At 41.2% G+C, this 24,680-nt stretch overlaps 1 protein-coding gene across 4 annotated transcripts in view; it reads right to left on the bottom strand.

The window, feature by feature from the left end:
* FGGY (FGGY carbohydrate kinase domain containing) overlaps positions 1-24,680 on the bottom strand; it is a 540,059-nt gene that overhangs the window by 319,527 nt on the left and 195,852 nt on the right. For all 4 annotated transcript variants that reach the window (XM_075556875.1, XM_075556868.1, XM_075556883.1 and 1 more), the window contains one exon: positions 12,269-12,384. In XM_075556875.1, the coding sequence (XP_075412990.1) occupies positions 12,269-12,384 (116 nt within the window). The remainder of the gene's footprint in view (positions 1-12,268; positions 12,385-24,680) is intronic.

The following is a 24,680-nucleotide window of genomic DNA, read 5'->3' as shown; positions in this document are numbered from 1 at the left end:
CCCTGTGTGCAGCGGAATAAAGCACCGCCTGGTCTCACACCACCCTCAGGATTGTTAGGTTTGAGCCCATTGTTCCAACCACTGTGTTAATTAATCTTGTCAAGGCTCTTCCTCTTGGTTCATGGCCTGTAGTAGTATAAATAAATAAATAGATAGATAAATGAAATTCCACCACTGTGATCAACTCAATTCTTTAAAAAAAAATCATTTTATTGGGGGCTCACACAGCTCTTATCACAATACATACATCCATTCATGGTGTCAAGCCCATTTGTACATTTGTTGCCATCATCATTTTCAAAATATTTTCTTTATACTTGAGCCCTTCCTATCAGCTCCTCATTTCCCCCCTCCTTCCCTCACTAATCCTTGATAATTTATAAATCATTATTATTTTTACATGTCTTACACTGACCACTTTTCTGTTGTCCACCCCCCAGGGAGGTGGTTATATGTAGATCATTGTGATCTGTTCCCCCTTTCTCTCCCCACTTTCCCCTTCCCCTCCTGGCATCACTACTATCATTATTGGACCGGAGGGGGTTATCGGTCCTGAATTCCCTGGGCTTTAAGCTCTCATCTGTACCCATGTACATGCTCTGGTCTAGCTGGATCTGTAAGGTAAAATTGGAATCATGATAGTGGAGGTGGGGGTGGGGAGCATTAAAGAACTAGAGGAAAGTTGTATGCTTCATCAGTGGTATACTGCGCCATGACTGGCTTGTTTCTTCCTTGTGCCCTTTCTGTAAGGGGTTGTCCAATTGTCTACAGATCAGTTTTGGGTCTTCACTCCACATACACCCCCATTCACATTGATATGATTATTTTGTTCTAGGTCTTTGATGCCTGATACCTGATCCCATCGACACTTCATGATCACACAGGTTGGTGTGCTTCTTCCATGTGGACTTTGTTATTTCTCAGCTAAATGGAAACTTGTTTGTCTTTCAGTCTTTAAAACCCCAGATGCTATATCTTTTGACAGCCAGGCACCATCAACTTTCTTCACCATATTTGCCATGCACCCATTTTGTCTGCAGTGATCCTGTCGGGTTGTAAGCATCATGGAACGCCAGCTGATTAGAAAAAAATGTTGTTGCATCGAGGGACTACTGATCAAGTCAATTCTTACTCATAGTGACCCTACAGGACAGGGTAGAACTGATCCTATGGGTTTCCAAGACTATAACTCTTTATGGGCATGGAAAGCTTAACCTTTCTGTTGAGGAGTGACTGATAATATTGAGCTGCTGACCTTGCATGTGATTAGCAGTCAGTGGGTAGCCCACTATGCCACAAGGGCTCCTCAACAGTTCACTATTCAGAGGAAATGCATTTGCTTTGAAATCCTTTGTTGTCTATGTTAAGGAGGAAGAGCAAACCTAAATAGAAAGAGGATGATAGGAAGGTAGGATGGAATTCAAAGGCTCAGGGTGAAGGACAAGGACAAACCATGGTCCAGAGCACTCCAGGGATGGCCTCCCTCTGGGTGCATGAAATGATGGGATGGGCCCCCTATGAACTAGAAAAAGGGCTAGGATTATTTGTGGCCAAAGATTTTTCCAGAACATTGAATAAAAATTATTTAAAATAGCAGCACATATTTTCACTGGATGCCAAGAGGAAGCTACATTTCAACAAAGCTTTCAGAGCAGCCCTTGAAAAGAAATGGTCTCTCTGAACGATACCACAATTGAAAAAAAGACTCATATTCTAGATGAAGAATGGATGATTGTTTGTTAATGTGCCCAGTTCTATTGGGCCAATTCAGGACATTTGGCAATAACAGCTTAAAAGGGATTTTCTAATGCCTACAACTATGGATGGCAACGCTGGATTCAAGATCTGCACGTTGGTTTACAGGAAAGATCATCCCTTGAGAACAAGAACATCATGTTTGCCAAAGCAGAAAGGCAGCAAAAGAGAGGAAGGCCCTCAACGAGATGGATTGACACAGTGGCTGCATCAGTTGGCTCAGGCATAAGAGCTCTTTTGAGTATGGCACAGTGTATCCTTCTGTTGTGAATAAGGTTGCCATGGGCCGGAGCCAACTCGAAGGTGCCTGACAACAACTACAACAACATCGGTTTTGATGCAGATTCTTGGTGGAAACCTGCTAAGCAACTTTTCACAAGGAAATCTCCTCTGCTTGCCCTAGAATAGTGCAGGGTTTATAAGAACACGCCCATCTCCTAATGTTGTGCTATTATTTATTCCAGCCATGGGCTTAAGAAGCACTTTACTGATTGGGCAGGCTTGAAAGAGTCCAGCACTCATGGGGCCATGTTAGCCAGGAACGTGGGCCATGGCAAGGAAGGGAGCAAGTGCAGGCTGGGGGTGTGTCTCTTCTTTCACCACAGGTGGGCAGGCTAGTGTACTCTCTAGTTCATGAAAGAAGCAGAAAGATCAAATGTGGGTTGGCTCCAGCAAGTCAACCAAGCTCTCTTCAATCTTTGTCATAGTTTCTTGGACTGAACATGAGGGAGAGCACTGTGCTATCGAAGTTCCAGGGTATAGCCAAGTTCAAGAAGGAGATAGGAAGCCCTTATGCTCTTTAATTCTTTAACTCAGCCTGACTAACATTAATGCTAAAGGAATCCTTGTACCACTGTTGGTTAAGCATTGGACTTTGAGCCACAAGTTCAAACCTACTACCTGCTCCTTGGAAGAAGGAGAAGGTTGTCTGCTCTGCTAAAGATGTACAGTCTCAGAAAAACATGGGACTGTCAATACCACAATACCATACTTTGCCTGGGGTGGTTCTTTGAAGTGCTCTTAAACTTCAGAGCAGGGCAGTGATGAGTACCTGCACATCTAAGTCCCTAAACCATTAAGACTCAACCAGACAAAATAAAAACACAGTTCCTATCGATTTGATTCTCATTCAATGGAGACCACATGTGTGTTGGCATAGCACTGCATCTCAAAATGTTCACTTGGCTACTTTGTCAGTAGCTCACTGTGCCTTTCTTCCGTGGCGCCTCGTTAGACTCAATCCTTCTTACTTTCAGTTAGCAGCCACCTGTTCGAACTCTAGGGACTTCCCTCCAATGGACACTCACCTTTAATCAGGGTGCTTGAACTAACCTTTGAAGTCTAAAGAAGTAAATGGTCTTAAATGCTTCTTCAGTTACTCCAGGGCATAGTCTATTCTCTGAAAAAATAAATCCCCAATTTTGATCAAATAAGTGGGGCTTTGTTGTTGTGTATTTGTTTTTGTTTTTTGTTTTTTTCTCTATGAGGAAGTCTACAGTATTTCTTGTCACAGAAAAGTCTCTGAGAGATTTTCTGAAAGAAGGAGGTAGAATCGGCTCTCACGGAGGTTCTAGTGTGTCTTCCATGGGGATGCCTTCTTATACAGCAAGTGTTTTGGCGAGAAAGGACGATGGGCACTGAATTTATTAAATAAAACTATTGCTTTTCTGTCACCTAATTGTCGCTTCTGTTAGGTTGCAGCAAGTCAGTCCACGGTGACTCTATGCTCAGCAGAAGGAAACACCGCGCCGTCCTGTGCTGGCCTCACAATCGTGGTGATGGGTCGCCCACTGTTGTAGGCACGGTGTCAGTCCATCTTGTCAAGGGTCTTCCTTTTCCTTGCTGCCCTTCTACTGTACCAAGAACGATGTCTTTTTCCAGGAAATGGTCTCTCGGGGTAACATGTACAAATTATACAAGATAAAGTCTAAGCAGCCTTGCTCCCAAGAAGCATTCTGGTTGTACTTCTCCCAAGACAGATCGATTAAGGCTTGGGTTTGGGTTTCTTTAACCATCCATGTTTTTCCCTGGCACCGTCCTTCAAATGATCAATTCTTCTTCAGTCTTCCTTGCTCAATGTCCATCTTTCTCATGCATAGGAAGCAAAAGAAAGTACCATTGCTCGGTCGGGTGCACCTTAGTCTTCAAAGTAACATCCTCGCCTTTGAATACTCTCCAGAGGTTGTGTGCAGCCTATTTACCTAATGCAACTTGTCCAGAGATTTCTTGGCAACCGCTTCCCTGAATACTGATTATGGATCCAAGGAAGAGTAAATCCTTAGCAACTGTAATCTGTCTCTGTTTATCTGGGTGTAACCTATTGGTCCCGTTGTGAGGGTTTGAAGTTCCTTTATTGAGTTACATCCTTGATCATCATCAGCTAGTCCTTCCGGTCTTCAACACTTTCAGCAAGTCAGGTTGTGCCATCTGCACATCACAGGTTGCTAATAAGCTTTCTCCCGATCCTGATGCCTTAGCATTCTTCCTAGAATCCAACTTCTCTGATTATTTGCTCAGCATGCAGATCGAAAAAGTATAGTGAGAGGACAGAATACTGACACACATCTTTCTGTCTTGATTTTAAACCATGCAGTATTCCTTTGCTCTGTCTGCACTAGTGCCTCTCGATCCATGTAACACCTAATAGTGTCACTTAATTAAATGAATTTATAGGCAGTCCATTAAGAATTTGGTATAGTTGAAGCCAAAAAAATTTTTTAATCAAATATTTCATTCAAACACACATTCTCTCAATGAGCCAATACTTCCTCAGTACCCCTGTGTGCCTGTAACTATCCCCACAGGGCCAGAAGTGTGAACCCAGTGCTGGAAGCAAAGAGAAAAACAGTTATAAAAAGCAGCCTCCTACCCCCTGCCCTCAACAAACTGTGCTCTTTCACAAATGCTCTATCTTCATTTTCATTTCTTCCTTAACAGTTAGTCATTCCTTCTCCTTGGGCTGCAAGTTTGTTCTCTGCCAGGCTTCCTTGTTCCCAAATAGTGGATGATCTATAGGCCAACATGCTAAATCCTTTTCTGGAACAAAGCTCTTTCTGTAATGCAAGCGATCACTCCATAGCTCAGCCATGCTGTGCACATGAATTTCCATCAAGGGGCCTGCCCCAACAACACGATGAAGCACCCTTCCCAGGAAGTTAAAAAGGCATCAGGGACATGCTGACAGGGAGCCCGGAAAACCAATGGAAGCAGGTGGGATCCTACTTTATCTCACCGCCGAGCTCTTCCTGCCTGTTTGCTTCTGATATATGTTTCAGATTAGACAGGAACCTGGGAATGATTCAGATGAACCTGAAGGTCAAAACGTACTGACACGGAAGATTTTATAGGACTGTGGATATATAAACAAATAAACAGACTGACTGAAAATGAGGTTTGGGCTTTCTCCTTCAATTCTAAGCACTAAACTGACCCGTACAGTTACAATGATAGAGATTTCTGCTGTATGCTTTTGATTCAAACAATTATTTTTCCTCCCTTAAATTTTGCCTAATGTTCCTATGCCATTCCAATACTCCCCGGAAAGAATTCATTGGGTTGTATTGGGACGTGTTAGCTTTGTGATGTGCAGGTAGTTACTGCAAGCATTGTAAAAAATTCCCCGTCCTGAAAAATATGCTACATAAATATTGTATCTGATCCTTAACTTACACTTCATAAATAACTCATTTCAAAAGCATTCCTCCATAAGACCACCAGGCACTGAGGTGCTGTTTCCAGGGAAAGCATTTATCTACTGCTTGAGCCCATGAAGGCTGGTAAAGCCTTGGCGAGAAGCTCCACACGGAGCGAATAATAGTAATTGTATTAATGCTCCAATCCACGACGCCTACTGCTCAAATCTGCTTAAAGCTTTTGTGCTCTACTGCCCACATCCTGATGGGCAATGAGTGCACTGGAAATGTTTAGCACTTCATAGAAGGCTTCCGAGATTCATCTTTCATGGGAACAAGAGCTGCTCACGAATGTCTGGAGGGGCCTTCGAGGGAGGTTTCTGAAAGTCACCATTGAGAGTTAACATCCTCTTAACTATCTGCTAATTTGGGTTCAGAATGAAACTACAAGTTCAGGTCACCAGAAATAAAAATCAAAGGAAACATCATACAATTAATTTTGATGAATGGGTAAGTTTTAATTCATGTATGGCAATATTCTAGTTAATGATATGGCTCCCCAGGACATCCATTAAAAATCCATTAACTTAACAGGCAAAATCTAATAAAGTTACTCTGGAAATTTTCTGCTAGATTAACATTATGGACTTTTAATGAATATTTCCTGTAGGTATTGCTCTATTAGCAGAGTGAATATTCTAATTAAGCTTGAGTGGGGGGTACAGGGGTGGGGTAGAGGAGAGGGTGGGGGAGGTGCTGAGGGGAAGAACACAATATGAGTAGGACTATCAGAGGTTTGGAGTTAAAGTTGGACTCCAGTCACCAAAGATGCAGCTGAAACAAGTAACTGTCAGTATAGCTTTCATCAACAAAAGAGTCAGCCATCTACTCATTAATACATTCACTTGCTAATCAAATAGTAATGTAGATGCCAAAATGCACAATGACAAGCACTAGTTCTGAGATACAAAGGTAAATAAATGACAATACTTATGTCAAAGAGCTCACAGTCTAGGGAAGAGCCAAGCACATAAACGGGCAAATTGGCATGTATTATAGCAGAGCTAACTTTAGTTCATCATGGGAATACTCAGAAGACACAACTACCACTGGAGGAGGCGTGTAAACTCGTAAACAATCACTTAAACAATTAAGTAACTGAAATTAAGATTTACATTTCAATAAAAACATAGTTTGTTCTAGGCTCTTTCACTGGGAGCTTTGTAAGCCTTGCTATCTTTCAATGGCTTTGTGGGGTTCTAGAAGACTACTTATCTCTCTGATTCTAATCTGTAAACAGGGTAACAATACTTTTGGCATCCTGTGAGAATTACACAAAATGAGGTATTTGGAAGGACACAGACCTGTTCTTGGAGTACTGAAGGGGAAGGTGGAATAGTATTTGTTCATTACCAACTACAGTTACACAGTGAGTGTAAGTGGCTCGGTGGTTAAAGCAATCATGTGCAAATAGAAAGGTTGGAGGTTCAAGCCTACCAGCTGTTCCACAGGAGGAAGATGTGGTAGTCTGCAGACTTGAAACTGTACAGCCTTGGAAACACAATGGAGCTGTTCTGTCCTGCCCTATGGGGGTCACTATGAGTCAGAATTTGACTCGATGACATAGGTTTGGTGTGGTTTGGTGTGGTTTATGTAAGGTGGTTAAGGAGAACCTGGAGTGCAGTGGTTGAGCACTTGTCTGCTGACTGAAAGGGGGGTGGTTGGAACCTACCAGTTTCTCGATGGGAAAAGCATATAGCAGTCTACATCTATAAAAAGAGTAATGTAACCAAGAGGAATTACTGAAACCCAAATGAAGGCCAAGCAAAATAGTGGGACAAGGGGACAGTAAAAGAAAATAGAAGACAGAACTAGGAGGCAAAGGGCATTTATAATGGTCTAAATAAAAGCATGTCCATATGCAAATATATTTATATATGAGGATGGGGAAATAGATCTATGTGCATAGATTTATAGGTTTAGTATTAAGGTAGCAGATGGAAATTGGGCCTCCACTCAAGTACTCCCTCAATTCAAGAATACTTTCTTCTATTAAACTGGCATTCCATGATGCTCACCTTCCCAACATGATCCCTGAAGACAAAGCGGGTACGTAAGCAAATGTGGTGAAGAAAGCTGATGGTGCCCGGCTATCAAGAGATATCGCATCTAGGTTCTTAAAGACTTGAAAGTAAACAAGTGGCCATCTAGGTAAGAAGCAACAAAGTCCACATGGAAGAAGCACACTAGCCTGTGTGATCATGAGGTGCCAAAGGGATCCGTTATCAGGCATCAAAGAACCAAAAATCATATCATTGTGTGCTCACCTTCCTGATCCAATCGCTGAAGACAAATGGGTGCATAAGCAAAAGTGGTGAAGAAATCTATCTGATGGTGCCAGGCTATCAAAAGACAGCATCTGGGGTCTTAAAGACTTGAAGGTAAACAAGCAGCCATCTAGCACAGAAGCAACAAAGTCCACATGGAAGAAGCCCACCAGCCTGTGTGATCACGAGGTGTAAAAGGGATGGATGAAGTATCAGGCATCAAAGAACAAAAATATCATACCACTGTAAATGAAGGGAAGTGCAGAGTGGAGACCCAAATGCCATCTGTAGAAAACTGGACACCCCTTTACAAAAGGGTTGCAGGGAGGAGACGAGCCAGTCAGGGTGCAGGGTAGCAACGATGAAACATACAAATTTCTTCTAGTTACTAAATGCTTCATCCACCCTCCCCCCACTATCATGATCCCAATTCTACCTTACAAGTCTGGCTAGACCACAGGATGTACACTGGTATAGATAGGAACTGGAAACACAGGGAATCCAGGACAGATGATCCCTTCAGGACCAGTGCAAAGAGTGGTGATACTGGGAGGGTGGAGAGAGGGTAGGGTGGAAAGGGGGAACCAATTATAGGGATCTACACATAATCACCTCCCTAGGTGATGGGCAACAGAAAAGTGGGTGAAAGGAGGTGACAGACAGTGTAAGATATGACAAAATAATAATAATTTATAAATTACCAAGGGTTCATGAGGGAGAAGGAAGCAGGGAGGGAGGAGGAAAATGAGGAGCTGATACCAAGGGCTCAAGTAGAAAGCAAATGTTTTGAGAATGATGATGGCAACAAATGTACAAATGTGCTTGACACATGTGTGTATGTATGGATTGTGATAAGAGTTGTAAGAGCCCCCAATAAAATGATTAAATATCACACACACACACACACACACACACACACAGCCTTGGAAACCTTATGGGCTAGTACTACTCTGACTCAGCGAGTCACTATGAGTCAGAAATGGCATGATGGCAATGGGATTGGTTGTGTTGTATAGCAAACTGGTCAAAGCAGACCTTTGAGTTAGCCAAACATGGGTTTGTATTCTGCTCAAGTGACCTGAACACTGTGTAGCCATTAGTTAGATACACTTCATTCCATCCACATAACTCTGTTTCCTCCACTGTAAAAAAGGACCAATAAAATTAGCTTGTGTACAATTCTAAATGTGGTGGTTATAGTGCAAAAGTCAGAGGGCTGGGAAATGGTAAGCCATCAGTATTAATTGCTATCATTGTGTCTTCATAGGCATGACTATGAAGATAACAAAAGGCTATGAGATTTGACTAAGTTCACACCAGTAGTGCTAGAAATAAGACTCAACTAGCTACCTCATTTCTGTGTATTAAATCAAATTGTCCTCTAATTCCTTAGTTACAGAACCAAAGGATTCTCTTAGCACTCAGTCTTGCAGCTCTTTAGAAAGGCAGGGAGGGAACTCGCTGAAAGTCCCTATGCTGGATCATTGGAGAACTAGCCATTTAGTTACCCAGCCTAGGCTGGAAAGGCCAGTGCACTAGTGCCCTGGGATATTTCTTTGTTGCAACTTTGTCTTTAACTCTTTCCAAGCTATTTGCACGTTCAGGGAGAAGGTATTTATCTATGCCAAGATGTTCAAGACTAGGTAGACAAGGTCTCTGGCCTCCAGGAACTTTCAAGTTAGTATCATCTGCCCATTTTGGGACCCAGATCCTCTGTTACACCTGAAGCACTGCCCAAAATCCCAGCCTAGTTGGCCTGAGTCCCAATATATCACGCTCTGCCAGCTCCCCCAATGGCCAGAGAGGTAAGTACTTCTATTCTCCAGGTGTTGGCCCAAATGGTCTTAAGATATCTGCCACAATAACACTTAAAGTATCATTAGGTCTTTATACTCCACCACACTCCTCCTCCTTCCCAGACATAGATACTTGTCCCAACCTAGCTAAGTTGGCTTCAGATACTAAATATTAGACGCTGGTAGGCCACACTGGTGGGCTGATGTATTGTTAGGTCACTTCTCTCAGAATCCCAAGAAGGCAGTCTGCTTTGTAGGCAGAGACCCAAGTTTGAATGCCAGATCAACAACTTTGTAGCGGGCAAGGAATTGAATCTCAGTTTTTTTATATGGAAAATAGGAATAGCAATCCACATAGGCTTGTGATAATCAAATGAGGCAGTGTCCTTGGGACGTTGATGATGGCCACTACTGCTGTTTGGTTTCTTCCTCTCTGTCTCCTTCTTGACCAGTTCAGATTCTTAGATGGCTCCACGTCAGTCACAGGAATTGTAGTGCAGCTTTTTTGAGTGTACAACCATGGCTTCAGTCTTCCCTCACCCCAACTTGGCTACTTGCCATTTAACAGGTCACAGGCACCCAAGGAATTGGTATTAGTAGTACTGATGTTACTTGGATCAGTCATGTTTCTAACCTTATATTCTCGAACTTTCTTCTTTCTTCTTGTTTTAAGTTTTATTGGCATATATCTCACAAGTCATACAATTCAATAGTTTGATCACATCAAGAAGAGTTATTATAATCATCACTACAATCTGTTTAAAAACATTTTTTTCTCCTCCCACTCCCCCCAATCTTTTTATTGGGAGTTAATACAGATATCCTAACATTTCATAGTTCAATCAAACCAGCAGTATTGTACAATTGCTACCACAATCAGCTTTGAGACATTCTCTTCCACCCTGACCTCTACTACACCACCCCCCACCCCACCCCACCCAACAACTTTACCCCCTAGGAACACTTATTTGACTTAGTGTCACTATAAGTCCATCAATCCTGGGTTTCATACATTAAAAACCCAGAAAAACATAATAAACGTTCAAGAGGGCTACCCCTAATGGCAAAATGCATTCATGCTAAACTCCAATATGAAGAAGAAAAATAAAGATAGAGGAAAATCCCACAGAAAATGTTAAAAATCAGATCAAGTCCAACATGTATGGGGGGATCAACAGGCAATGTTTTAACTGTTGAAGTCATACATTAGTCAGGACAGGAAGGTTAAACTGAAATAGCCTACTTGAGGACTTAGTTGTGATCATAAGTTGTAGCAGACACTGGTAATTGTCTATGAATATTTAATAACACAACTCTTCATATTTAGCTGGTCACATGAATGGACATATGAACCTCCATCAGTGATAATATTTCCCCCAAATCACTATAACTTCATTGGGTCAAAGGAAAAGTGCTATTCAATGGGATGTGATCAGAAAGGTCACGATCCACTTCCAAGTTATGACCCCTCCAAAAGAGTGTGCACGGGATCCTCTGGACTGTTCATACTCTGCCTGGGGAAGGAGGGGCCTGGGAGTTGCTAACTTGGCCCCAAATTGGAGTGTATGACTTGAGAAGACAAACTTCCCTAATTGTCACTTATGTTCTGCGACCTGATAGAGATAGCATCCTATCCTGTACAGGAAGCAATATAGAAGTATGTATATTTAATCAAGAGTTATTGTTTTAACTGGTGTTAGATTATTAGACTTGTGAGCAGTGACTACCGCAAACACAACTTTTTGTAAAATGTTCATCAACACCTGTGTTAGGCTGGGTACTTTAGAGAAACAAATCCACAGAAACTCATGCCTAAGAGAGAGTTTTATATAAAGGGTAAGTGTGCATCAAGAAACATCCCAACCCAGTGCTGCCCAAGCCCACAAGTCCAACATTAACCCATATATCCAACACCAAACCACAAAGTCCTCCTCCATCTCACAAAACAGATGCAATGATGCAGACTGTAGGAGGAAAGTGGAGTCAGTGAATGTGTAAGCATCTCAGCACTGGCAGGGGTCTCCACACGGCTGCTCCAGCACCCTGGGCTGCATTGGGTAGGTCCATGTAGCTTCTCCTTGGGGAATGTCTTGCAGGAAGTGAGCCTTGCAAGCTGAAGGAGGGAACTGCTAAGGCAGCTGCACTCTGGTGCAATCATCACAAAGCAAGAGACCCGAAAACTAGAAAGACGAGGCTCACAGAGCCTTTTATCCCTCCACCCTTCAATTAACCCCACTTGTGCTTATCAGCCAAGTTGGCACAATAAACTAACTACCTCAACACCTTAAACTATAGAATTAATATCTGAGTTACTTTTTCAGGGAAACCCCTACCAATCACTCACAACTTCCCTTCCCAGTCAGAGCCCCCTAAAACTGGCCATCTGGCATCCTCTGATCATGGTCAGGAACCACTGATTCATGGTCTGGTGTCTGTCATATTTCTTAACCCATGGCTTTGTCTTGGCCCTAATTCATGGAACTAACTGCCTTTCTACTATGAGCTGGAACCACGGCATACAGAGTCCCTTCTTCCTGGTGTTCTCAGTTGCTTCACATCAACGTCTTTCTGAGCCTATTTGCATATCCTGCCTCTCAACTAGGTTAATGTGAGCCTTAGGACAAGGGCTTCCTAAGGCTGGAACTCGTTACTCTCATAAAATCTGGGCTTCCTTCCTGTATTTTAATTCATAAAAAGATAAGCACAGCACACACATAAACACACATATCCGGTGTCCTGATTTTTTTTATATCTGTACCTATTTTGCTGTAATTATCTGCAATGAAGTCTTCCAGACCAATCATCTTCCAGAAGCTGTCATCCCAGCCTTTCTCTGCCGAGTATGTCCATTTGCATACCAGGGTGCAGAGTGACCTACGAAGATAAGAGAGAGGTAGAACCTTTATAGTTTGTCAGTACCTTCCAAGAAGGAAAAAAAATCTTCAACTTCCCAGACACCTATAGTACTGTTGAGAAGTAGAATGAACCAAAGTAGGTAACTAAATATCTACATGTAGGTTTTTTTTAAATTCCCATTTATACTTATTAATGTTAAATGTGTCTTCTTTCACTTTCAAAATAAAAATCAGATTATATCAATCTGATTAAAAGACTCCCAACTTTTTATTTCAGTCCTGATTAAACAAGTAGCATATGAAAAATTTGTATTTATATCTGTTTATATGTCATTCAGAGACAATTAGAAATTATAATATTGATCAGAATTTACAGTATTGAGCAGTATAGAAATTATAGTACGACATTGAAATGTATTATTAATTTTAGATATAGTTATGTTGATCAATGTCACTAATTTTTTTAAAGACTCCTTATGTTTAGAGAAATATACTTAAAATGCTTATGAACAAAATCATATGAGATCTGGGATGAGCTTCAAAATGATTTTTTATTTTTCCTCCCACCTTCCGTAGTCATAGCCCCCCGCCCCCCATGACTTTCCTATAAAATGATTCAAAGAAAGTGCAGGGACGAGGGAACATCTGAAGCTGGAGAAGCTGACATAATGAGCAGAAGAAAAAGGCCACTTCAAGGAGTCTTCCTCAGAAAAGGTGACATTCTGGGGGGTCTAAAGGACTTCGGAAAGGTGCCATGTTGTGGGGTCTGGAAGCCCAGTGGAAGAACTGTATCTGAAGATTAATGGTCCTGAAAAACAGGAAGACCTTGACGAGATGGATGAGCACAGAGGCTGTGTCACTGGGCTCAAGCGTAAGACCAATTGCGAGCGTGCAACAGAACTGAGCGGCGTTTCATTCTGTTTACAAGAGCAGATGTCTTTTGAACCCTCTCCTGACAACACCCCTAAATGTACCACTCATGAACCAAATAAATGACAAATGTATTAACCTAATCAGTATTGGTTGTAACAGAGCAATATTTCAGCCACTTAGCACTTGTTTGCATAAGTAAGTTATTCAAGATAGGCGACAATCCCTCCACCCCCAGCCCCCAGCCACCCATCAAGTTTAAATAACAGATTGGAGGATATGCTCAGAGTAAAGGAAGCTGGAAGCCAGAAGGGAGTAAGTTTTAGGGCCGCAGGAGTCCCTGGAAATGTCACACTCCGTCAAGATCATTTAAACACAATCACATATTTTTCTATGGGATCATTTTATATCAGGGTGAAAGGTAATATGCTTAGTAATTAGGACAGCAGAATTGGCAAAATTTAGAATTCACGTGGGGTCATATGCATTCTAGACATGTCTATAATAGGACTTTTTTGTGGGTAACTAATACCAAAGACCTGGGAATCTGGGTGCTACATTAGCAACATCATGATAAACAGAGAAAATATTGAAGTTGTCAAGGATTTCATCTTGCTTAGGTCCACAATCAATGCTCATGGAAACGGTAGTCAAGCCATCTAACATTTCACACATTGGGTCGATACGGTTCATGGCATTGCTGGCCATATAGCTTCATGTTTGCATGTCCATCTTCTATTCCTTGTCTTTGTGTGTTTCTCTTTCACAAGAATGTTCGTAATACAGAATTGGGAACAACCCTACCTAACTGATGATGTCCTCAATCACCCTATTTCCAAACACTCAGAGTCACATGTGTATTGTTTAGGGCTTTAAAACATTTTGGGGCCGTGGTGCTGCTGGGAGGAAGGGGTTTCCAACAACAACAGAGAGCTAGTTCACTTGTGAGACGATCACACAGACTACCTAGAGGTGATGTGTCCACTGAAGTGGAAATTATTGACAAAACTGGAAGAGAACATCACTAATGGAAGCCATGAGAAATCAGAAGCCAATTGTAACAACAACAAAATTTGTGTACTAAAAACACTGATTTTCAATAAACTTTAAATTTCTGATTTCGGTTCAACTAAAGAAAGAGAAACACTAAGAGAAAACCAAACGAAAAGAAATCAAACGAAAAGTCTAGAAAAGAGGAAGACCCAAAGCCACTGGCAAGTCGATGTCAATTCCAACTCTCAGTGACCTATAGAAGGGTTTTCAAAAGTCTTCTCCTTACGGGACCAGCCAGCCTTATCTTTCAGAAGCAGAGCTGCTGGTACATTTGAACGGCCCATCTTACAACGAGCAGCCAAATGACTAGCTCACATGGACACCCAAGTAACTATGAAGCCAAACACAGCAAATCCACAAAGAGCAAGAAATCATGAGGGAAGAGAGAAAAAAGGGGCGAGGGGGAAGGCTTGGAGAGCAAATCCAGTAGCCTAACATGAGAATAACCAGCATGCCAGAGGGATTAGGGAAAAGGATAAAAGAAAAAGAAACCAAAGAAAAATGTAGGGGATGATATAATAAAGGAATATAGTATTAGATTTTTATTACACTGAGTTGAAGCAAGTCTTAAACCTGTATATTAAAAGTCTCATTAAGTCCAGGAAGTTAATCCAGAAGACCCATGAATTTCAAAAGTAAACAGAAAATTTTACAAGCTCTCAGAGAGAGAGAATAAATTACTGACAAAGACAAGGGAATCGAACTAACTAAAGAATTCTCATCCACAAGCTTGGAACGCCGAAGACAAGTGTAATGATATACAGACAGTTGCGGGATTCAGCGCGGCTGCACTGGTTCACCAAGAACTGATACCTAATCTTTTGTCCAGTTCTTGTGAATCAGTTTTTTCAATGGCACTTCGAGTCAGGGTTTTCTCTAAGGTAGTTGGCTGGGCAGCCACCCAAAGCAGAAGTCACACATTCCTCACTCTTTTCCTATGTTCATCTGCGCAACCGCATTTTCATATTCGACGTGCCTGCAGTAATGTCAATTCCGCCCACAGGTATAAAAAATTGGATAGAAATATACTTATAACATTTATTCATTTCGTAAAATTCATTATACAAAGTCATAAAAAATGCTAAATTTTTATTCCTTCGTGTTTGTTACTTCAGTAAACAAATATAGCACATAATGAGGAAAAGTGCTGAACCCCCAGTGAAAAAATGGTTAAAGACAAATCACACAGCTGAAAATGACGCTCAGATGAAATCAAAGGATATTGCAAGTGAGATGCCAATCATGAAGTCATATGACAATATGTTAAACAACATTTTCATTGTTTTTGGATATTATTTAATACACTTCATTAATATTTTAAAACTCCCCTCATATAATCCAGTGTGTGTACCTCTTTTTTTGTTCTGATTTAAGCATCAACTTTATGAAATAATAAAATACCTTTTAGTAAATCATCTTTTGTACTTAAAACAGTCGTTAGGGAAGCAAACCAGTTGTTCACAATGATTTGAATCCCACAACTGTTGTAAAAACTATTAAGAAAAACTGGTCCAAGAATCCTATACTAAGACAAAATATTATTCGCCTCTTAAGGAACAGGAAAGCATTTTCAACTTGCAGAGATTCAGGAAGTACACCGATCACGCATACTCTCTGAGGGCCACACTCCAGTCAAGAACACAACCAAACACAGCAACTCCTTCCAACTGGAGGAGGTCTAAGGTCAAAGAAGTCGATGGTGACTCTTTCTTCTCTCCTCCTCCTCCCTTCCTTTTTGTACACACCTATACGTACACATTTACACCCATTGTTAAGTCTAAATGGATGATGATAACCGAGACAATAAAATTCAGCATTCAATAATATTATATGCACTTGACACACTGGATGCAAGCTCTCTTATTAGTCATATGATGATAATACATAGGAACTAAGAATATTAAGCAAAGTAATTGGAAATTGCTCAAAGTCAGAAACTGGAGGAGTACACAAGAAAAGTAACAGAAGATGCCTGCATACGCACGAGCTGTTTGTAGATTGAATGTTGGTAATAAAGAAGGAAATCGCTAAAGGAATCAGAATGCTCCATAGAACTCTTAAAGCACCAGGGATTGACAAAACAATAATAGACAGAAAAATCAAGGAGCTGTGGGAAAAAACACAAAAAGGTATGGGAGTGATGTAGTATAAGATCAATTATTCACTTTACATCAAATCTGAATGAATCAGATTCCACAAGTGGTTAAAAGATAAGAAAGATCATGTGTAGTTAAAGTTAAGCTATATCTTACTTAGAGTATACACTTTGTTTAAATGTGGTGATGAGTTTTACAAAACTGGACAAAAACAAATATCAAAAATTATATATGATCATATAAATATCACATAAAGTAGACTATAAGATTTTAAAATCTTAAACAAGACAAACAGGAACCTTCCAGAATGACAAAATGCTCAACCCAAGAAAACTACTATAAGTGTCACCAAATACCATGTTATGATGCACACAACATAGTGTCAAACACGTGAAACAAGAGCAGCTAGCATAAACACCTGGCCAAGCGAACCAAACAATACTTAATGAAGGGCACAATTCTATTTAAGGAGTTTATCAGACTTTTAAATTTGAAGAATCATATAAAGCAGAATAATAATGTTTAATTACAATTTTGCAATTATAGAACATGAATATAATTCAAAAATTCAATTCTATCTCTGGTAGAAGAGGAAAGAGAAGTAGGTTTGATAAAAAGTATTTGCAAAAGTTAAACTACATATTAAGATAGAAATGCTTATATTAGGAATAGAGGCTTCTCTTTCTGATCACAAAGAAGCAGCCTTCTGCCTTAAAAAACTAATAAATTGGAAAAGATTTTTTTTAATAAAGTAACAACTGGTCCTGAACTTAGAACAGCACAGAGCGCAGTATTGGGACCCCCAAGAGAAGGAGACAAATGAAGAGGGGCCAAAAATCACTGCTTTTCTGCCTGTCACACGAGTCAGAGCACAGAGCAGCAAGAGGGGTTCCACAGAAAGCACAGCAGTCAGGCTGATGGAGGAGACAGGGGTCAGAGCTCAGGAAGTTTGGGAGTCTGTAACTTAGAGTGGCACACCATTCCAAATAGAAGAAAACAATATAGAAAAAAGAGCTATAAGGGAGGAAGACTCATACAGCTCTTATCACAATCCATCCATCCATTGTGATAAAGGCTCCCATAAAATGATTAAACAAAAGAAGAAGAAGGAAGAATGGAATTGGAAGCAGAGGAAGGGAGAAAGATAAGAAATATCACATGATGGGGGTGGCAGTCATGAAACAAAAGGTGCTTGACTTGTGGAATGAATGAAAAAATAACAATAATTTATAAATTATCAAGGGCTCATTGAGGGAAGGGTGGGAGAGGAAGGGAAAACAAAAAAAGAGGAGCTAATACCAAGGGCTCAAGTAGAAAATGTTTTGAAAATGATGACCCAATCTATGTACAAATGTTCTTGATATAATGGATGGATGAATGAATTGTGATAAGAACTGTATGAGCCCCCAATAAAATGTTTAAACAAAATTGTGGAATGGGAAACATTTTTTTCACAAACTGAATGCATCAGTCAATTCTAACCGGGGCCCCATGAAGTCTTTGCTGAATACTAACACAACTACCACTTTTTAGAAAACTAACATGTGCGTATGTCCTTTTCACAACCCATGCAAGTCCTTTCCATGCATTAGTTTCTTATGCCACTGTGCATGCTATATGCATATGCACATATATATCTACACAAGCATGTTCTATGTGGAATATGTGTGACAGACACTAAGATGCCATGAGGTCTAGCAAAAACAAATGGGAAAGCTGTGAGTTGAAAGTTATTTGAATTCACAAAGATCTGGGGATCATGTTGGCTAGCAAGAAACAGTTGATAGTCTTCGATGAATACTTCAGGCATTCAGCAGAGATTCTAGGACACATGTGGCAAAACTTACCTAGTGTGAAAGTATTGCAAGCCTGCTCTAGGGAACTTTCAAAAGAAATCTCCAAAAGTTAAAATTGAACCAAAGTAACTTAACAGCTTAAGAGGAAACATAGTTCAATACTCTGTACATAAATTCAAAAAGATGCAGCCACTCAACAACATAAAATTCAAAAATCATGCCATCCAATCAAAAGTATTTCAAGAAACAAAGGTCAAAACTTCTCTGAATTTGATAAAATCTATAAACTCACAGAGGAAAAACATTCAATGAAAAAGAAATAGGAAAAACACAAAGAAAATTACATCAAAATACACTGTCATCAAATTTTTTTCTAAATGAAAAATAAAATATTCAACACAACCAGAACGAGTCTTCATATTAAGTACCAGAAGCACTGTAAACTAGAAGAAAGTGGAATGGGATCATTTAACTAAAAAATTTAGGGGGTAAAAAAAATTAACTTAAGATTTTACATCCAATAAATCCCTCAGGAACAATAACGAGAGTAGCGATAACAGGAGGGGAAGGGGAAGGGGGTGGAGGGAAAAAGGGGGATCAATCACAATGATCAACAAATAACTTTCCTGCCCGGGGGAGGGGGAGGGACGGACAAACAACAGAAAAGTGGGTAAAGGGAGTCAGCAGTTGGTGTAAGACATGAAAAAAATAATAATTTAAAAATTATCAAGGGCTCATGAGGGAGGGAGGACTGGGGAGGAGGGAAACAAGCTGATGCCAAGGACTCAAGCAGAAAGAAAATGTTTTAAAAATGACGATGGCAACGTATGTACAAATGTGCTTGACACAATGGATGAATGGATGGATGGATTGGATGATTTGTACAAGCCAACTAGCTACAGCAGCAGCACACACACACACACACACACACACACACACAAAAAGAGCTGTAAGAGCCCTCAATAAAATGATAGCATGATTTAAAACAAACAAACAAACAAAAGATTTACATCCATAAAAATATCTTAGAAGAATTTTAGTGGAGAGGCTTTTTCACCAGGAAATCTGCAAAGAAAGAAATATTAAAGGAAGTTCTTCAAGCAAAGGGAAAAATTATGCAAACCGGAAATGAAAATCTTTGTAAAGGGAAGAAGGGTTTCTGAACTCTAAACACACAAATACACGTAAAAGATCGACTTTTTTTACTTTTAACTTCCTTAAAAGATTATTTATGTAGCAAAAAAAAATGTGTTTTGGTATCTATAACATATATACAATCAAAACATGTGACAATAATAGCACAAATTATAGAAGACAACATGAGAACATAGGTGAGGAGGTATAAAATTAACTTCAGGTAGATGATGATAAATTACAGATCCATATTATTCATCCCAGAGTAGCAGGCAAAGCATTATAACTAATACACTAATTCTGGAGATAAGGGTATGCTCAATTATTCATATAGAAATAGGAATATAGAAGTATAGAAAAGGTAGGAAATGAGATAATATAAACTTGGACAGATGGAACACATTAAAAGTAAACAGCAAGATGGTAGATTAAAATCCAACCATTAAATGTGTTACTGTAGGGCTACTACTAGTGAGACTCAACTGGATTCTGAGAATTTATGATTTGTTTTTCTTTTTGCGAACCTAAAAATTCTATTTAAGTCAGGGACCATCAAGTTGAATTGAAAAATTCAAGTCTATGCTGTCTTGAAGAAGTTTATTTTAAAAATAGAACACAATATAAAGACTACAAGGGTAACAAGTATATGCATGAACATACTAATTATGAATAAGGCCAAGTGGCTGTAATAACATCAGACACTGTAGACTTCAAAAGAAGAAACGTTGCCAGAGATAAAGAGGGGCATGGCCTAATGACAGTATGGTCCATCGTGCAAGAAGACTCAGTGGTAAAAGAAGAAATGCTAATGTGCGAGAATGGCAACATGAATTCAGCTAAGGTGATTCCCATCTTTATTTCTGTTCAAAGCTGGCAAAGAAGCAACGCAGAAACCTCATATGGAATGGAGGGTGCATGATGGGATAATTGGATATGGCCTTAGGTCACTCTCAGGTGTTCCTGAAGTGCAGTAGTCTCCGTGGTCCTTGTAGTCTGGCAAATTGGAAGACAAGGGAAGGTAGGGTTGCTGCATTTCATACTGTTTTGAACCAGTGGGTGTTGAGAGAGGGATGGTCAGGTCAGCACCCCAGGGCCTCCTAGCCTATTTCATTATCATGAAACAATATTGTGTTTTTATTTTATTTAATTGCCTGATGCTAAAACTGGCCTTCTAACAATTCCAGTGGAGTACTTATGGCCATGACCTCTGAGGTAGGTAGTTGATTGTGCCTATAAACACATGTGGGGTTAATTGAAGGATAGAGGGATAAATGGCTCAGTGAGTCTCTCCTTTCTCAGGTCTCATACTTTGTGGTGGTCACACCAAGGTGCAGCTGCCTTAGCCAGTTCTCTGCTTCAGTTTGCAAGGCTGATTTCCTACAAGACATCCCCAAGGAGAAGTCACATGGACCTACCCCGATGCAGCCCTGGGTGCTGGAGCAGCCGTGTGGAGACCCCTGCCAGCACTGAGATGCTTCCACATTCACTGACTCAGCTTTCCTCCTCCAGGCGGCATCATTGTGTCTGTTTTGTGAAATTGAGGAGGACTTTGTGGATTGGTGTTGGACATATGGGCTAATGTTGGACTTGTGGGCTTGGGCAGCACTGGGTTGGGATTTTTTTTGATGCGCACTTGATCTTTATATAAAACTCTCGTATGAGTTGCTGTGAATTTGTTTCTCTAAAGGACCTAGACTAACACTACTTCCCACTGCAAAGACCACACATACCTGCCTGTGCTTGTTATTCCCATTGGGATGCTGAGTTATTCAAAAAACACTCTCTCAAGCAAAAAGTGGGCGTTTGATGCATCGTTATTGAGTTGAATGAATGAGAACCCTAGGATCTCACTGATCTGAAAGAAGCTTTCAGGTCACTAATCACTTCTTAGTTCTTGGTATTATGAAGTCTAGATTTCTGGCTTGTGTTCCCTCTGCAGCCCCTGGAAGAAACAAGAGGTGGGTTCCTGGGTGCCCAGAGGCAGCAGCAGAACAGTGGGTTCTTTCAGAGGCCATCACCTCAACAGAACAAGGAGAGCCTTTTGAAAAGGCATTCACATCATCCCCTACTTGCCCAAACACAGAAGCACAGATAGATGTTAATTCAGGACCGAATGTCTAGTATCTTCTTTCCTTTTTCAAAAAAATGCAAAAAGAGGCTCTCAGTGAAACATGCCAGATTGAATACACATGTTGACCCCCGGCTCCCTTGCAGAGCCCCAATAAATGGCAGAAGAAAAGAGACAAAACCCCACAAGGGCAAGGAAAACAGAATAGAAGATGACAGCAACAAAAACTTGAAAACCAGAAAACAGATGGGTGAGTTGAAACTCTGTTGGCAGACTGAGAACACCAAAACCTAAGTGGCAATGAGAAAAACCCAGAAGCAAGTTCATGAACCGACAGGAACCCAGACAGTTTTAGGAGGCAACAGGTACCTCTGAACTGGGGATAAAAATGGGGAGAGAATCAGCAGAGACATTTTAAAATCTATTTATAAGAAAACAGACTCAAATATGCGGTCACCATGAACAAGCTGAATATTATCATTTCTGCACACTGGTAGAAGACGAAGGCTCACCTTCCTCATCCTCAGAGAGTATAGGAAACAGGTCCTGCTAAGGGCAAGCAGGACCCCTTGACAGGGGTGGGGGTGGGGTGGGGGAAACGTCAACCACTAAGAGATGAAATTATGTATCCTTTCCCAGATTCCTTTTTTTAAGGAAATCGGTCTCAACCAGATTATTCGGAGTATCCCTACCATAAAGTTTGTGGCAATGTTTGAGAACGGCCTAAGAAGGCAAATTGGCAGGGCAGAGGGTACAGAGAGAATTGTTTGGCAAGATCCACTCAAGTCAATAAAACCACTTGTCACGGGGCCGATTTTGACTCCTGGCAAACCAATGCGTGTCAGAGTAGACTGTGCTCCATAGGGCCTCAACAGCTCACTTAGCAGGCTGAATGCATTGACCATTTGAACCACCCAGAGACTAAAATAAGTGCATATGAGTGAAGCTCATTTCCTCATACCAATAAGTAATAACTGCTAGAATCATCAACAACTGGACTAAGAGGTGACATCCTGACAGAGAAGACGGAACTTGACCAGGAGTTCATGGTGCTTGGATCCAGAATCAATGCTCTGGGAAGTCGGAGCCAAGAGAGCAAACTGCGCATTTCATTAGGTAAATGGCCAGCTGCACAAGACCCCTTAAGAGTGTTGTAAAGCAAGAGGGTTACTTTGGGGACTAAGGTGTGCCTGCCCATATGGTATTTTCGATGGCCTCATGTAGATAGATGTGAAAGCTGGGCACTGCTTAAGGAAAAGTGAAGAAAAATGGATGCATTTGAAATTCGGTGCTGGCGCTGAATCCCGAAAGTGCCACAGACAGACTGCCAAAGGAACAAACAAATCGGTTGGGAAAGAAGTCCAGCCAGACTATTCCTTAAGTGCAAAGACAGAGAGACTCCGCCATCTCATGTAACTGGGACATGTTCTCAGGAGAGACCAATGCTTGGTCATGTGGAGGGACAGTGAAAAAGCAGAAGACCCTCAATGAAATGCATTGAGGTCAGTGTCAGAAGACGCTAATGAAATGAATTAGGTAAGTGGGCTCAAACATAGGAACAATTACGAGGATGGCCCATGGCTGCGTGGGGTTTGGTTCTTTTGCAAACAGGTTGCCCTGAACCAGAACCGGCTGCAGGCACCTAGCAACGGTCACCATTGTCATTATCATCTCTCTTCTAAAACACAGATGCTCAGAAAATGCTGAGGTTCCACTTAGTACAGAAGGGCATCTTCTAGGGTGGGGAGATAATGCCAAAGTCTACAGCAAAGGGAAGAGGCCACCAAGATCCCCAGTCAAATTCCGGAGAACATGAAGCAACCTCAGCAAGAACAAGAACTTTTGACTTCTCTGATTTTACCCAGCAAGGCGCACATCAAAAACACATGCCTGCCTAGTTCCAGGGGCCTGATCATTATCATGATGTCTCCAACAAGATTTCACCAAAAAAAAAAAAGCAGCCTGCACTGCTGCATTATTTATATGCAGCTCACTGTATTGACATTGCCAGGCCCCTGCTTTCAAGGGGAACCTTTTGTTCTCTGCATGGGGAAGGCAGAACCTGGAGAGTCTCAATCAAACAAGCAAGTGAACAACAGAATGATTCGAGCTGAGAGTGGGGATAAATTACCAAGATATTCCCGGCGGCAACCTTTCGTACATCACAGGCCTGCAATGGCTTTGGTTTTGCAAGCCAGGCAGCAGACTGAATTACCAGTGCTGAAGACACAGTTCCTGGGGAGATAGAATGACTTGAATGGAATTGCTAATTGAATCAACAAAAGGACCAAGAGGGGCCTTATTTCTGAAGAAATGCCCTGGTACAGAACGGAGCTGCTTCTGTTAAGGATCTGTCAGATTTCTGCTTTGTTGCTAGTGGCGCTGTACTTTATCAAGACTTGCTGACAGGTCCATGACAGACTGAAGTAATATAGGCAATGATGCAACACAGGGCAAAATTAGCTTGCTGTTGCAGTTAGACTCACAGATAACACAGCTCAACTCGGCCACGGCAATATGGCAAGTGAGGAACAAATGAATGAATAACGGAGTTTCGTGAGACCTCCAAATAAAAGATTTGAGAGTAAGAAAGTAGAGGGTCCCAGATCACAGCCCAAACATTCCAAGGCCCTGGTGAGGCTTTGGACTCACAGACTGAGCTACGCCCCTAGAGGTCCAGGTGCCTGCAGTTAGACTCCAACTGTTGGGGGAAACTGAGGGAAGCGAGATGGCCTGGAAGGAGAGGGAATCTGCTGAGTCCATTTAATGGCCCGCACACAGCACTTTTGTACAGATCATCAAAACTGGTTCCCCACAACACACGGGTGAGGATACTAAGCATTTCACCCATTTCCGAAAGATAGTAAAGCTCAGAAAGTTGGATTGAGTAGCTTACTTAATATCTTGCCAGCAGGAAGGAGCAGGGCAGAAGTTAGGACCCTGGTCTAATCAATTTGAAAGTCACACTTCGTGAAACCCATTGTCATTGAGCTGATGGTGATGAGAAGTGGCTCTAGAAGACAGAGGAGAACTGCCCAATAGGGTTGACAAGACTGTACATCTTTCGGGAAGCAGACTGGCTCATCTTCCTGCCCCCTGAGGCCCTGGTGGGAACGAACTGCCAACCTTTACATTAGTAGCAGCATGCTCACCTACTACCCCGGCTGGGCTCCTGGCACCTTGATAACTGCATGCTTATTCAGGTCCACTCAGTAGACGATCATTTGCAATCATTGTAACGCCTGTTGATTAGGCCGCGGGAAAGTGTGCAACAGTTTTTGCTATAATTGATCCCTCT

This window comes from Tenrec ecaudatus, chromosome 1 (assembly GCF_050624435.1).
Source record: "Tenrec ecaudatus isolate mTenEca1 chromosome 1, mTenEca1.hap1, whole genome shotgun sequence".
NCBI classification, from domain to species: domain Eukaryota; kingdom Metazoa; phylum Chordata; class Mammalia; order Afrosoricida; family Tenrecidae; genus Tenrec; species Tenrec ecaudatus.
Note: the sequence above shows the minus strand (reverse complement) of the source record. Positions and strands in the feature narration are given on the sequence as shown.